Source organism: Macadamia integrifolia, chromosome 6 (genome assembly GCF_013358625.1).
Source record: "Macadamia integrifolia cultivar HAES 741 chromosome 6, SCU_Mint_v3, whole genome shotgun sequence".
Taxonomy (NCBI): domain Eukaryota; kingdom Viridiplantae; phylum Streptophyta; class Magnoliopsida; order Proteales; family Proteaceae; genus Macadamia; species Macadamia integrifolia.
In genome coordinates, this window is record NC_056562.1 from 36,779,803 (window position 1) to 36,794,657 (window position 14,855).

General features: G+C 40.2%; 1 protein-coding gene across 2 annotated transcripts; it reads left to right on the plus strand.

The window, feature by feature from the left end:
• Positions 1-5,424: 5,424 nt before the first annotated feature.
• Positions 5,425-10,346, plus strand: LOC122082359 (jasmonoyl--L-amino acid synthetase JAR4-like). Of its 2 annotated transcripts, none has more exons than XM_042649864.1 (5): positions 5,425-5,712; positions 6,691-7,018; positions 7,114-7,215; positions 7,435-8,258; positions 9,631-10,346. In XM_042649864.1, the coding sequence occupies exons 2-5, from the start codon at positions 6,726-6,728 to the stop codon at positions 10,170-10,172; spliced, it is 1,761 nt and encodes a 586-aa protein (XP_042505798.1). In that variant the 5' UTR covers positions 5,425-5,712; positions 6,691-6,725; the 3' UTR covers positions 10,173-10,346. The 2 variants fall into 2 exon arrangements, with proteins under 2 accessions (XP_042505798.1, XP_042505797.1); XM_042649863.1 differs by lacking the exon at positions 5,425-5,712 and adding an exon at positions 6,251-6,608.
• The last annotated feature ends 4,509 nt before the right edge of the window (positions 10,347-14,855 follow it).

Sequence of the window (14,855 nt, forward strand, 5' to 3'; positions counted from 1 at the left end):
TGGTTGGGATTTCGGCCAAAGCCGAACGGACCTGACCGAAGGTCCCTCCTTCGGTTGGGAGTTCGGCCAAAGCCGAACGGACCTGACCGAGGGCCCCTCCTTCGGTTGGGAGTTCGGCCAAAGCCGAACGGACCTGACCGAGGGTCCCTCCTTCGGTTGGGAGTTCGGCCAAAGCCGAACGGACCTGACCGAGGGCCCCTCCTTCGGTTGGGAGTTCGGCCAATGCCGAACGGACCTGACCGAGGGCCCCTCCTTCGGTGGGGAGTTCGGCCAAAGCCAAACGGACCTGACCGAAGGTCCCTCCTTCGGTTGGGAGTTCGGCCAAAGCCGAACGGACCCGACCGAGGGTCCCTGCTTCGGTTGGGAGTTCGGCCAATGCCGAACGGACCTGACCGAGGGCCCCTCCTTCGGTGGGGAGTTCGGCCAAAGCCGAACGGACCTGACCGAAGGTCCTTCCTTCGGTTGGGAGTTCGACCAAAGCCGAACGGACCCGACCGAGGGTCCCTGCTTCGGTTGGGAGTTCGGCCAAAGCCGAACGGACCTGACCGAAGGTCCCTCCTTCGGTTGGGAGTTCGGCCAAAGCCGAACGGACCCGACCGAGGGTCCCTGCTTCGGTTGGGAGTTCGGCCAAAGCCGAACGGACCTGACCGAAGGTCCCTCCTTCGGTAGGGAGTTCGGCCAAAGCCGAACGGACCTGACCGAAGGTCCCTCCTTCGGTTGGGAGTTCGGCCAAAGCCGAATGGACCTGACCGAAGGTCCCTCCTTCGGTTGGGAGTTCGGCCAAAGCCGAACGGACCTGACCGAAGGTCCCTCATTCGGTAGGGAGTTCGGCCAAAGCCGAACGGACCTGACCGAAGGTCCCTCCTTCGGTTGGGAGTTCGGCCAAAGCCGAATGGACCTGACCGAAGGTCCCTCCTTCGGTAGGGAGTTCGGCCAAAGCCGAACGGACCTGACCGAGGGTCCCTCCTTCGGTTGGGAGTTCGGCCAAAGCCGAACGGACCTGACCGAGTGTCCGTCCCTCGGCAGGGGGCTTGGCAAAGCCGAACAGACCTGACCGAGGGTCTGTCCTTCGGTTGGGAGCTCGGCCAGAGACGAACGAAACTGGCCAAAGGTCCCTCCCTCGGTAGGGGGCTCGGTAGAGCCGAATGGTGCTGACCGATCGGCAGGGGGCTCAGCAAAGTCGATCCGAAGCGGTCAAAGGTCTCTCTCGGTCGACCCCAAACCTTGGACACTGGTAATGCCAAGGCCGAAGGAACAAGTCAACCAAAGAAGATGGTTACTCCCACAGGAAGAAGCTCCTAGTGGAAGTAAGGGGGCTCCTGATATAGCCAAAATAACCCCTCGGTGGGGGCCATGACACGTGTCGCCTCTGAGACACGTGTCCACCGCCAGACGAAGGGTCCAAGAGACCACTCACACTCGAGCACGCGCAATCACCGAGGCACGCCCGCAGAATCATGCGGGATCACGTCGTCTGCATGAGGGGAATATTCCCCCCAGAAGGTTGGACGTATTCGAGTAGGACTCAAAGAAGGCCGAAGGGGGAAAAACCCTAGGGCCAAAGAGCTATATAAGAAGGCACGGAAGAAAGGGGAAGGTAAGCTCTAACACCCTCACCATTACCCCCTTATTGAACTGTGCGGCCGACCCTGACTTGAGCGTCGGAGGACTAACCCCGGACAAAGTTCCGGGCCTCCGTCGTCTGTGTTTGTGTAGGTTGGATCAGCGGGGTTTTTGGCAGCAACACCATGACTAACTTGAATTTGAGGCAGCTCTCCATCCGAGTGTGTCTTTGTGAAGAGTCACAACCCATGCGAAGGAGAATGTCTCAAATAAAAGACAGGGAGACAATGAATATGTCAATACATATTGGGCCTAAAACCAGGCCCAAGACTGAAAGCCCGCGATTTTAAAATATTGGTCATAAATAGATTCAATAGCACCTTAAGTTCATTATGTGCATCGCACCGGTTCACTGTGGATTAGACTCTTCTCCAATGACCATCCAAGAGCTGGGGGGCTTGGTCACATATCTCAATACCTGCCAACACATGTGATGTGTCTCTAAGCCCTTGAATAAAACGTTAGAGGATCTGTTGTGTTGGAGAGGAGATGAAATTGACACGTGTTAAATAGGTAGACAACAAAAAATTAATGAGAGAGATAGAAGATTTCTAATGATGCTAGTGTCTGGAATCTCCCAACCATGCCAATGATAACGCGGAGAATAGTATCATTGACATGGCACCCACATTGTCAAGACAGGAGAGAAAAAATAATAATACATGTGAGAGGGCAATACAAGTCTCATGGGGAACTTTTTCTCTGTTTGTTGGGGATATAGTCTTCTTTTTTGGTAAACTGTTTCGGGATATATAGAACATTAGAGAAACATTTTTCTTGATATTTTGGGTTCAAGATTGTGAGGAGGATGGGCTAAGGTGGGTACACCTCTGCCCCATCCCAGCCCACAGTGACTTCTGGGGCTGAGAGCCAACCTACCTTCAGACAATATTTACATAGAACTAAAAAATCATAGCTCCATCTTAAAAAAAAAAAAATAATAATAATAATCCATCTATTGATATAAGAGCTATAGCCTATGCACCATGCAAAATCAATTTTACATATAAAATACTAGCAATATAAATATTAATATTTTAGTAAAAAAAATCTGGATCGTTCATTACAATATTTTGATATGATCAATGGAATACAGAGGAATAAGGAAATATAAAATGATCCAAATATTTAAAATATAAAATTATTAATTGTATTTTCTTACGCGATGGCTGGCTTGGCTAAGTTTCATATCTTAGAAATTCAAGTAAAGCATGAAGTGGCTCTTCAAATCATCAAAAAAAAAAGTACCAAGTTTCTACTCATCTATGATCGCGGATGACAAATCTATGTCCATTTGGTATTCCATAGCACTAAATTGGAAGACTGGGAAACTAGTTAAAAGAGATTTCTATCTAACCCAGGTCAAAAGAAGAAGAAGAAAATGTGTTGGGAGTAGGATGTCTTGTTTATGGATTTATGAGTTGATTTTGAATTATAGTCATTGAAAGTCCTTAGGACCTTTATATAAGTATTTTGATAAATTATACACACACACACATATATATATATATATATATATATATTTCACTATGAATTTATACCCATAGTATTATCTGAATGAGATGAGTCGTAACTATAATCCTATTTTTCATTAATAGTCTTACTTTAAACATAGTAATCTTCTCAAACTATAAAAAGTTATGTATAAAAAGCTATGTACCAAAACTCTATGATTATTTCTCTTCTATCATGTTTGTTTTCTTACATCATGATTAGCCATTAGATTCCTACAGGCGGGTGGTGGGGTTCACAAGTCACAACCAAGATTAAGACAGACAAGCGCTGTGGCATGTGGGGAGTCCCACAAGAGCACTAGCCAGACATGTTTTGGGGGCAAAATGCACGTTTGCGCGAAAAAAAAAGTTGAGCCACTCATACATACGTGGCCTTTTAATTGGATTATCTTTGCAATTTTTATTTTTTTATAAAATTGGATTATCTTTTGGTGAGTGGTGGTGCTGCTCCATGAATTGTCTCAAATCCATTCATCTCTTTTTGGTTTCTTTTAGGATACTTGATGGAGCTAGGGGTGTCAATCTAGAATCAGAACAAATTCCAAGGTTTGAAATCTGACAAAATCAATAAAATTTGATTCGGTTTTGATTTTTGAGAAGTGTGATATTATTTGATTCAATTTGATTTTAATTTATGTTAAAATTATCTCGTTTTTAACAATCTAAAATGATCTAGAGCCAAATCTAAATTGTTTGTCCTGGTTTTTACATTTCCAAATATTTTAGAGTGATTAGACATTCGTAGCAAATACTTATCAAAGTTGGGTTTGCAGGAATTATTCACCGATGGAGGCCGTTTTCCTTCAACCACGATTAAAGAAGAATCTTTTGACTGAGACATATGTTAAAGGAATAATAAAAAACAAATAAAACGGTAGAAATGTATTATCAGCCTAAATTGTAGGGGGTGGACATTTACAGCTATTGATAACTGTATTTTTCCTGCACCCATAATGTCGAAAACTCTCCTTTACTAATTACCACCACTTAAGAGACGTCAAGGCTAATAATTAAATGATAAGGTGTCGGTGAATATCAATGTTATAGGGTCATAGCTACGGGTAGTCATCAGACTTTATGTCCACTCAATTCAAGATAGGGATGGCAAAGTAGAAGCCTAAGCCAAGAGAAAAGAGTTAAAAGTGGACCTTGAAGATTTTTTTAAGTCTTTTGAGAAAGTCTGACCTCTCATTCTAATATCTTGGAGATTTGAGATTTCTCTATCATCCGTAATTGTTTGTTTGTTTGTTTTTTAAGCTATGGATACATTATAGAAGGAAGGGGGGTGAGGGAGGAGAAATTAACTGCTAAGAGGAGTCTAAATCCTCTCCAACACGTTCAATGCCTCAACATGCATCAGATGGCTGAGAGGACTCAGGCACAAACCCCAAGTTCACCCAATCATCCGATGCATGTGAACCTTAAAGTTTTTCAAGTATTTTGAGAAATTTTGATATCTCATTCTACTATTTTAGAGATTAAAGATATCTCTATCATCCCTTAGTGTGTTTTTTTCTTAAAGATATTGGTACACTATAGAAAAGAGAGGGGGGAGGGGTAGAGAGAAGTTAACAATCAAGAGGAGTTTGAATCCTCTACCTCCACATCCTCAATAGTCGCTACAATGTTGTAGTGAGCATCCAATGACTGATAGCCCTTTGGGATGTATGCTCAAATGCTCGCAATCACTGTATGCTCACCTCAACATTACAACAGCTGCAGAGGATGTGAACTCAAATCGTCTCCAACACGTCAAGCGCCCCAAGATGACCCTCTAGAAAAAAAAAAAACATAAGTCAATTACTGGTGTCATTTTGTCTAAATAAGTTTGTAACAAAAGTTTGTAGGTGCCAATGAAAAGTGACAACCCTCAAATTTTTATTTTTTTTTAGAATTTACTATCACTCCCCCTACACATGACCTTTATTTACTAAAACTTCCATATTTTTTACTTTTTTTTCTTTCTGATATTCCTTTACCTTTTATTTTTATATATATTTTTTTCCTACTCTTGCCCTTAGATTATCATTTCTTTTTAATTGTAACCTATAAAAACCTATAAAAGGATTTACAATCAAAAGGGTGATCGTAACAAACACGTGATAACTTAAGTTTGAAAGATCGAGCGGTTAGGAAATCAGCTGTCCTGCGTGTAAATCTAAAAAACCAAGAAGAAAATGAAAGTCTGCAGATTTGGACAACCCTTGATTCGGAACATGGACCTATCATTTCGTAGCTCTGCCCTTAGGTTATATACATGTATAGAGCAAAGACACCAGAATCCTCTTTCCTCTTTGTCTATGGGCTCCGTCCGTATTCCACTTCTTGACCCCGTGGAATTTGGATTTTTCCCATTTATCTGCTCTCTCTCACAAAGTGGTTCAGTTCTTCTTCACTTGTTCTTCGCTTGTACCCTCTCAGCGACAAGGCGTGTTGTCGTTTTCTTCTAATTCAGCTTTTAGTTGCCATTAAAGCTGTGAAGAAGGTTTGCATCGAAGTTGAATTCGAGACTTCTGTGGCTTCATCGCTTCACTGCTCGTCTGAATTTTCCTGCCGACTCAAAAGTAAAGCTGAGGTAGACTTTCTCTTTCTTTCTCTTCCAGTACTAAATTTTATTTCGAAGTCTTCTTCCAAAGCTTGGAGGAGCCCGACTATGGTTTGATTTTAGCGTTTCGCAGCTCATTCGACGAAAGTGACACTACATATTTGTTCAGTTTCTTCTTAGGAAAGAAATTCTATTTTGCTTGGAATAGTTTTGGTCTCTTTAAGAGTTCAATCTCTCTCTCGTTTTGCTAGTAGTTGGCCTCTACCACTCTTCTGTTTCAATCGAGAAGAAGACAATTTTCCAGTGAAAACTGTACGAAATTAAGCTGTTCTTTGCATCTTATCTTCGTCTTTCTATGGGAAGTGGGAACTCAGCCTTTTCTCTGCAAAAAGGCAAAGTTTTTAAGCATTGACTGTGTTGACTTTAGTCAAAATTGGATACAGATTCCAAAATTTCCAGTTCTTATACTTCCTTCTCCCATGAACCTATTTCTCAAGAACACGCGTTTTTTCGAATCTCTCTGTTCGTATGTTTCTTCTCGTGTCGCTTTTGTTTCTACTTTCCACAAGGCAAAAATGTTGTGCGTTCAACTTCAGCATTTTGATTCTGCTCGTTGTTACCGTCGTTCTACCTTTTTTTTGTTTCTCCTTTTCCATCCTTTTACCCTCCTTTAGCCGGGACTGGGAGGGGAGACTTGGGATGGGTATCTCGCTTCTTTTGTCCAATCCAACTTTTTTTTGCTTTAGTTGTCGTTAGATTAATTTACTTGAAAAAGCAAAAAGTTCTTTCCCCGGGGATTGATGTGACTTGATTCATTTATGTTGTTCAATCAATTTTCTGCAATATAAATTTATTATGCTATAGAATGTCATTTTGGGAACTAGGGAGGCTTCCTGCTTTTATTTGGATTTGTTCTTCTTCGCTGGGTAAAGATTTCAGAGCTTTTTGCTAGTTGGTGTTGTTCTGCAGTTTGAATAGAATAACTGAGTTCTTTTCTTTCCTCTGCAGTCAACTTCTGTACTATTTGTCAAATATTTGTAAGGATGTTGGGGAATTTTGAGCAACTCGATCCGGAGAAGGTGATAGAGGAATTTGAGGAAATGACAAAGGATGCAAAACGAGTTCAGAGAGAAATTCTTCATAAAATTTTAACTGAAAATTCTGAAGCAGAGTACTTGCAGAAATGGTGCCTCAATGGAAGAACTGACCCAGAGACTTTCAAGTCCTGTGTACCATTGGTTACTCATAAAGATTTGGAACCTTACATTCAGAGAATTGCAGACGGAGAGATTTCTCCTATTCTTACTGGACAACCAGTTACAACCATCTCTTTAAGGTGTGTAGCTTATGTTTTTTGTCATTGTCATTTCTAGGCTAGCTCTAATGTATGAAAATAATGTTTCTAACCGTGGGGACTGGGGCCTGCTGCAGTTCAGGAACAACACAGGGGAAACCCAAATTTGTTCCTTTCAATGAAGTGCTGCTAAATTCCACAATGCAGATATACCGGACATCATTTGCTTTCAGAAATAGGTAGCTGCACTACTACACCATTTTTATTTTTCCTTTTGAACCCCCAAACACCCCCCAATAAAAGAGAATGCCTTAATTCTGATGTTTATGATAATTTTGAGTTGATTCAGGTTCAGAAATGTTTTTAAACTCATGAATTACAAGTTACAAACAACACCCTTTTTAGTTTTCAAAGTATTTTTCGTTCCTTAATGATGGAAAAGGGAACTCTTGTTGCAGAGAGTTCCCTATTGTCAATGGAAAAGCTTTACAATTCATCTATAGCAGCAAGCAATTCAAAACTAGTGGAGGTCTGACAGCAGGCACTGCTACTACAAATATTTATCGAAGCTCACAGTTCAAGAACACAATGAAGTCAATCCAGTCCCCCTGTTGCAGTCCTGATGAAGTCATATTTGGGCCTGATTTTGACCAATCCCTGTACTGCCATCTCTTATGCGGACTTATCTATTACGATGAAGTTCAGATCGTCTTTTCTCCATTTGCCCATGGCATTGTACATTCATTCCGGACATTCGAACAAGTCTGGGAGGAACTCTGTACTGATATCCGAGAGGGGGTCCTCAGTAGCCGAGTCAATGTGCCTTCTATCCGAGAAGCTATGGCAAAACTTCTTAAGCCAAATCCCGCAGTTGCAGATTTGATTTATAAGAAAATATCAGGATTGAGTAATTGGTACGGAGTAATACCGGAACTTTTTCCTAATGCTAAATATGTATATGGGATACTGACAGGATCTATGGAGCCTTATTTGAAGAAATTGAGACATTATGCTGGTCGACTACCTCTGGTGAGTGCAGATTATGGATCTTCTGAAGGATGGATTGGTGCCAATGTCAATCCTAGGTTACCCCCTGAGCAGGCCACTTTTGCAGTGCTTCCTGATATTGGGTATTTTGAATTTATCCCACTTCGGGAGATGACCAGGGATAAGGGACTGGATGAGAATGCTTCCGACATCCATGGTAGTGAATCAGATCCAGTGGGTCTAACTGAAGTTAAGATTGGAGAAGAGTATGAGATCATCGTCACAAATTTTGCAGGTACATTTTTTTGAGGATTACTAACCTTGTGATGGGAACTTAGAGAAGCCAATCTTTCTGCCTTTTTTTCCTGTTTGAACTTCCAATTATCCTTTACATTCAGGAATACAACATTTTCCTCTTTTCACACCCCTTTTTTTGTTCCTTGATTTATAACTTCCACAGATGGGACCAAATATAGGACTCATGAGATGGTCCTTACTGTTGCATTTTCATTTTAAGGTCAAAATACTAAGAGCCCGTTTGGTATCGTTTCTGTTCCAGAAACGCCGTTTCGTATCAAAAACGAAAATTTTAGTTTCTGTGTCAAAACACAGTTTTTAAACGAAAAAATGGTGTTTCAAAATTTCAGAACCTAAACGGGAAATTTTTTTTAAATTTTTTTGTAAAATGGAACGAAACTGGGAAGACGGAACTCCATTTTGGAGTTTCGTCCAATCTCGTTTTTTCAATTTTTTTTTCACTTTTTGTTCCAAAAAAACAGAAACGGACCATAAGTGCACCAAACAGAAGATTCCGTTTTTTCATTCCAATGGAACGAAAAAACTCCAGAAACGTTTTTTTAGAACGATACCAAACGGAGCCTAAATAAACGATCTGAAAAGGTTGTTGGGTGGGGTTGTTAGGATCACAAAGCCATTAAAAAACCTAATAAAATCCTTAGTAGGGGCCTTGTCTTGGTATTGATATCTTTCTATATGCTACTTGTAAGGCAAAAAGGCTATGCAAGACTGGAATTCTAAAGTGTACTCAATCGCGTTCTTCCATATCTTAATGAATGGTTTGTACGATGCATTAGTAATGAGATCTTGAAAGATTCTGTTGGATGTTCTACTTATTAAAAATATTTATATGCATAGATGAGACGTCCTATTTATGCCTTGGCTCATGATGGCGTGTATAGTTTGTTGCATCTTTTTTGTTAAGTTCTGCTGTTATCTTCAATTCTCATCATGCAGAAACTGTTTAGTACATTCTCTTCACATATTCCTTTTAGTTTTCTGATGTTGATATTTTTTTTTTCCTAGAAGTAAGGTTGTAAGATTAGTTGTTGTAGAAACATTGGAACTGGATGGTTGACAGACAATCATATTTGAGTTTGTTTGATAGAAGGGACAATGAAACCTTAACCATGCTTCTTAGCTTGAAGTTAGCAGAAGTGTGCCTGTAGTAATACTTATGTTATTGATGAAGTTGTTAATGGTGGTGACAGAGACATTCTTATTAATTTTTAGTTTGTTCTTTTGGGGATATCATCAGTAGTTATGATTAGTTCCCAAATATAAGGACCTTCAGATGGGGTAGCAATAATTCATATCAGTCCAACATTTGTGAAATCTTGATTCATCTTGGCTGTTGATATAAAATACAGGTTTCTACCGGTACAGGCTTGGGGATGTTGTGAAGGTGATAGACTTCCACAATTCTACACCAGAGCTCCAGTTTGTTTGTAGGAGTAACCTGCTACTGACTATAAACATAGACAAGAACACAGAGAAAGATTTGCAGCTCTCTGTAGAAGAAGCAGGCAAGCTATTATTGGAAGAGAAGATCGAAGTAGTTGACTTCACGAGCCAAGTGGAGTCGTCCACGGACCCTGGCCACTATGTGATCTTCTGGGAGCTGAGTGATGAGGCAAGTGAAGAAGTTCTTAATAAATGTTGTGATTGTTTGGATCGATCTTTCGTGGATGCAGGTTATGTTAGTTCTCGCAAGATTAATACAATTGGAGCGCTTGAACTCCGGGTGGTGAAGAGGGGAACCTTCCAGAAGATTCTAGATCATTTTCTTGGGCTTGGGGCTGCTGTCAGCCAATTCAAAACCCCAAGATGTGTGGGTCCTTCAAACACCAAGGTGTTGCAGATCCTGTGTGATAATGTGGTTGACAGGTATTTTAGTAATGCTTTTGCTTGAAAGATGATGAGTAGTACTTCGATCGTTCCCCAATCCTGTACGTAGGGGTTAGTAGTGTGTTACTGTTAGTCCATGCTATTTCAGGTTGTGATCAGATAAGGATCAGGTTTTAATTTGTGTGAAAATAGAAAAATAAAGAAAGAAATGACAAAGAGGAGGATGGATTAGATTGCATCTTTGCAATTGCATTGGTGGTTTATGACTATCTTGCAAATGCAGTGATCACCTGAGAAAAACATGGTTTGTCAGGAAACACAAGAGATTAGAGACCTAATATCTTCAACCTTAGATTGTGTTTGGTATGCATTTTTGATATAGATTTAAAGGTCTAGAAGGCTTCATGAAGCAAGAAAATAGAGAAGCATTCGGTTTCATAATGAGTTTTAAACTCATAAAATTTAATCTGAGAATGCATACCAAACATAGCCTTAAATCTTCACAAGATCTCTTCTATTCACATGTGAAGTTTTAATCCAATTGTAGTTGGCCGAGTGGCCAAAAAAAAATAAAAAAAAATGAATACCAATACATGAGAGGTATAAAAATGAATTTTGAGCTTGAGCTTTGAAAGGTGACTAACCTAAACCATTCCTTAGATACCCAATTGTTGAAATTTCCACATTGCCCTCTCATGTCGCGAAACTAGTTTGTCACTCCGGAGATGTTTTTGCCAATTTAGCTCATCTCAAAATCTTGATGGAAAAAATGTGCCTTCTTGAATCAGCTCTCAAAACATTTGTGAGAACACTTTTCCCATCATACCCACACCACCGCCCCACCTCCTGCAACACCCGCTCCCCCCTCTGCCCCAGCCCGACACACCACCCTCTCCTCCCCCTCGGACACCTTCCTCCACTGTAGTGTGTGATCTCCTCTGTCTGGACTGCCCCCGTTTGTGATCTCTGGTCATTGGTGACCTTCACAACTACTACAACCCAATCTTCTTCCCTGTCGTGACAACGTTATAAACCACCTCCGTCGTCACGCACCCTGCGTCCTCTGTTCCAATGAAGACCTCCCATTGATTTGTCATTCTCTAGTCCCATCTACTGATCTGCACATACATCCAAGGTGGTTTGGCTGCTGGCTTTGCCATCGGACATTGCACAGTCGCTGCCCCTGCGAGGCTTCAAATTCCCCCACTTCAAGGTCAAGGGTGCCTAGGGTTATCCGTCTATCCATCGACCCAGCATGGAGGAGAGGGAAGTGAAAGGAAGGAAAGCAAGGGAGTGAGTGGGTAATGGAGGGTTAAAATTGGAATTATGAAAAATAAGGAACCTCAAATATAGAACGAAATTTATGGCCCGTTAATAGAAACAGAAAAGAAGGTGTTTGATAAATTTATCCTCCAAGACAGCACGCCCATGCATCCATTTCTCCCTAACCTCAGCAAGGCTGGGAACAGGAGCCCAAGACCCCAACACGGGGCGAACACTTCAGCCCAATTGGTGGATCGAGCCCTCCCATGACATAAATTTTCACATTGAGAACAGTAGCGGCGGCGAATTCCCTTTCGACGTGCATTTTGGGTTCAATTTCCCATCGACTGAATCGAGTATTGAAGATCCAAACGGTGGCAGATGGGATATCATTTACAGAACCACCAAGGATGTAGATTCTGGGTCTGGTGACGGCGAAGGCAGAACCGATGGCCTGAGAAGGGATGGGAGGAACAAGAGAGAGGTTTCTAGGAAGAGCCATCGATGCGGACGTTAATGAAGAGGAACTGTTGGGTACAATTGAGGCGATTGCGAGTAGAGAAGAAGATAGGAGAACGGAGGAGGAAGCGCCATGATTTGGAGACAAGGGAGAGGTTGTTGTGGTAGAAATGAGGGACTCTTGCGATGCATTGCAGGGCTACTTCGTTTGGTAGGTTTGGAGACGACAGAGATTGGTGCGCCATAAGAGGAGTAGATGTTTCAGAAGACGAGGAAGAAGAAGATGAGGAGGAGAAGGGTGGAGCAAGCCGAGTAGAGCCAGGTGGCCAAGACGGGGCAGCAGCGACTCACGATTTTTGGGCACCAAAGTTGTTCCCAGAAACGGCGTAACAAGTCGTTCTTGTTTCATCATGTCTGTTTCTGGGAACAAAAATCACTATAAATTTTTATTTCTATTTATGAAAACAGGAGAAACGGAACGAGTTTGTCAAACGCTTTTTGTTCCGTTTCTGTCGTTTCTTGACACAGAAACGGCAGAAACGCATTTCTTGAACCGTTGTCAAATGGGTCTTTAGCTGCTACCCTTGGCTGCAACCCTTGTGGCAACCAAAGAAATGGAATCTAAAAGGGTATTTTAGAAAATACTCTAACCTATGAGGGTATTTGTGAACCCTAGAGGAAAATGAATTATTTCATTTCTTTGGTTGCCAGCAGAGGGTACCCGGGTAGCAGCCAAAATTTTTCCTCAAATATAAGGTGAGGAGTGTTAGGTAAAGGCAAATTAGAGAGGTAATACCAGACCAGCTGGCCAATGAGAGAGAGAGAGAGGATGCTAGAGCTCGACGGGGGCAACATGGTCATTTAAGCATGTATTTTCTTGTCATCAAAGTGGTGAAGTGAGGATTTGTAACCTTCTATTGTTTGTCCTTTTTCTTATTCCAAAAAATTATTCAAATTGAGTAAATTTTTTTTTTTTTTAAATAGGACCTAGTTTCCTATGCCCATGGTGAATATAATGAATAAAATCCATTCACCACTGCAACGGGTGTTTCCAGAGCACGGGGGTAGGGGGTATTTCAACGAATCTACAAATCCCAAGATTTAGTGGTGAACTTTACTGATTAGAATAATTTGAAGGTAATTTATCATTGTCATTTTCAAGAGTTGTCATTGTTCATGTGAGATTATAAGATTTTCCTTCGTTGAAAAGAATTGTATTATACTACAAGGACAAAAAAATTAATGTTACAACCTCTTTTTCAAATGATGAGTTAATTGAGGTAAATTAAAAATGATCATAAAAAAAGAAATTATAATTTAACTTATAGGCCTTTATTTTTATTTAAAAAATGTGACCCCTCATTCAATGGTACCATATGTGTATTGAGAAAAAAATTAGGAATTCTTAATCAATGGAAGAAAAAAATATCACCATTTTTCCAAAAAACTGAAAGCGAAAGATCAATAGTTACGTATAAAGACTTCCTATCATTTAAGACCACAAATTTTATGCATACAAAAGCTCTCTCTCTCTCTCTCTCTCTCTCTCTCTCTCTCTCTCTCTCTCTCTCTCTCTCTCTCTCTCTCTCTCTCTCTCTCTCTCTCTCTTAATTGTGGCACCGTAGCATTTCAAGGAAACGTCACCTCCTTCAACTAAGAAGAGGAATAACTTGAAGGCTCTAATTTTTATGGCGACCCTACCAGAAAAAGGAACATTAATTATTATGCCAACGACTAAGCTATTTTCCCCACCTTATATCTATTTTGTATACACCTACTTTTATCTATCTTTCAATCTGTTTTCCTTTCTACCAAAAAAATAAAAATAAAAATGTCTACTTCAACAATATCATTATTTTTGTTCAATAAGATATCAAAGTATTTTCTCATTCATTGTCCATCTTTTTCTATATCGTATTTTCAGTATCACAACCACAATAAGTAGGAATAAATGCTTTTCTTAAGGTTGCAGATGAAAGTATTTTTTTCATCTTATTTATTATATCTAATAATTGAATTTCATTATAACAAAATGTACTAGAATGAGGAGTTTTAAATTCTGTTGAGTAGTTACATTAAAATTACAACTTGAAAAGTTTAATTAATGCTTGTTCGGTGATATATTAATATGCACACATATGGTTGATTTAAAGCATACCTTTGAATAATGGTAGAATGATTAAATTAGTTGTGAAAATAATTGTGGATAATAAATCTACCTAATAATATATTATATTTAGAAGGTTCTCCACAATTTTGGTATGAGAAGGAATCTGCATGCAACACCAATCGAGATGTAGAGAACGGTACGTATCATCCATATAGGGTTCAATCGATTAGAATACGAGAGAGAAAATAACAAAGAATCCCCATATGAGAGAGAAACAATATTCTGGCGCATAGTTTGATAGCTTGATAAAATACATTTTAAACACATTTTTCTGAACCTACAATTTATATATGTATATTGTCTCTCTCTCTCTCTCTTCTTCTTCTTTCTCTCTCTCTCTCTCTCTCTCTCTCTCTCTCTTTTTAATTGTTTGGTATATTTTTATCTTCCCATTCAAATTTTGAACCATTTTAGTCACGTTGTATATCATTCCCGTTTCAACTAACTATGCTATAATGATTTGTTTATGGATTGCTTAAATTAACACTATTTATGGGTGGATTTAGTGTGCCTAAATCAATGTGGCAGTTGGTGGATGAACTGATCATGACATTCGTCGTATTTGAAGAATCAGAAAATTTTAGGAAGTGTTAGTTGGATGTCATGGATCAAAACACAATTGTTAAAGATCACTATTTCATCTAGACAAAATAAAGTCTCATGAACCATTCAGTTCCACACTCTTTACCACTTTCTCATGCTTGGTTCTTATTCCAGCTGAAAAGGAAAGAAGGCAATTAAATAGACATAGATAACTGTTGTGCCAAGAAATACTAATGGGCTTGTCTAAATAGACTAAATCAAGCTTTTTAAGATCTTCACAAATTTTTTTGATTGCCCATTTTTCTATTTTAA

Bases quoted from the DNA above. Each gene is read 5' to 3' on its own strand.
- LOC122082359 (XM_042649863.1), top strand. From the start codon at position 6,548: ATGTCATTTTGGGAACTAGGGAGGCTTCCTGCTTTTATTTGGATTTGT. The intron at 7,019-7,113 runs GTGTGTAGCTTA...GGCCTGCTGCAG, and splicing joins GTTACAACCATCTCTTTAAG to TTCAGGAACAACACAGGGGA. The intron at 7,216-7,434 runs GTAGCTGCACTA...CTCTTGTTGCAG, and splicing joins TCATTTGCTTTCAGAAATAG to AGAGTTCCCTATTGTCAATG.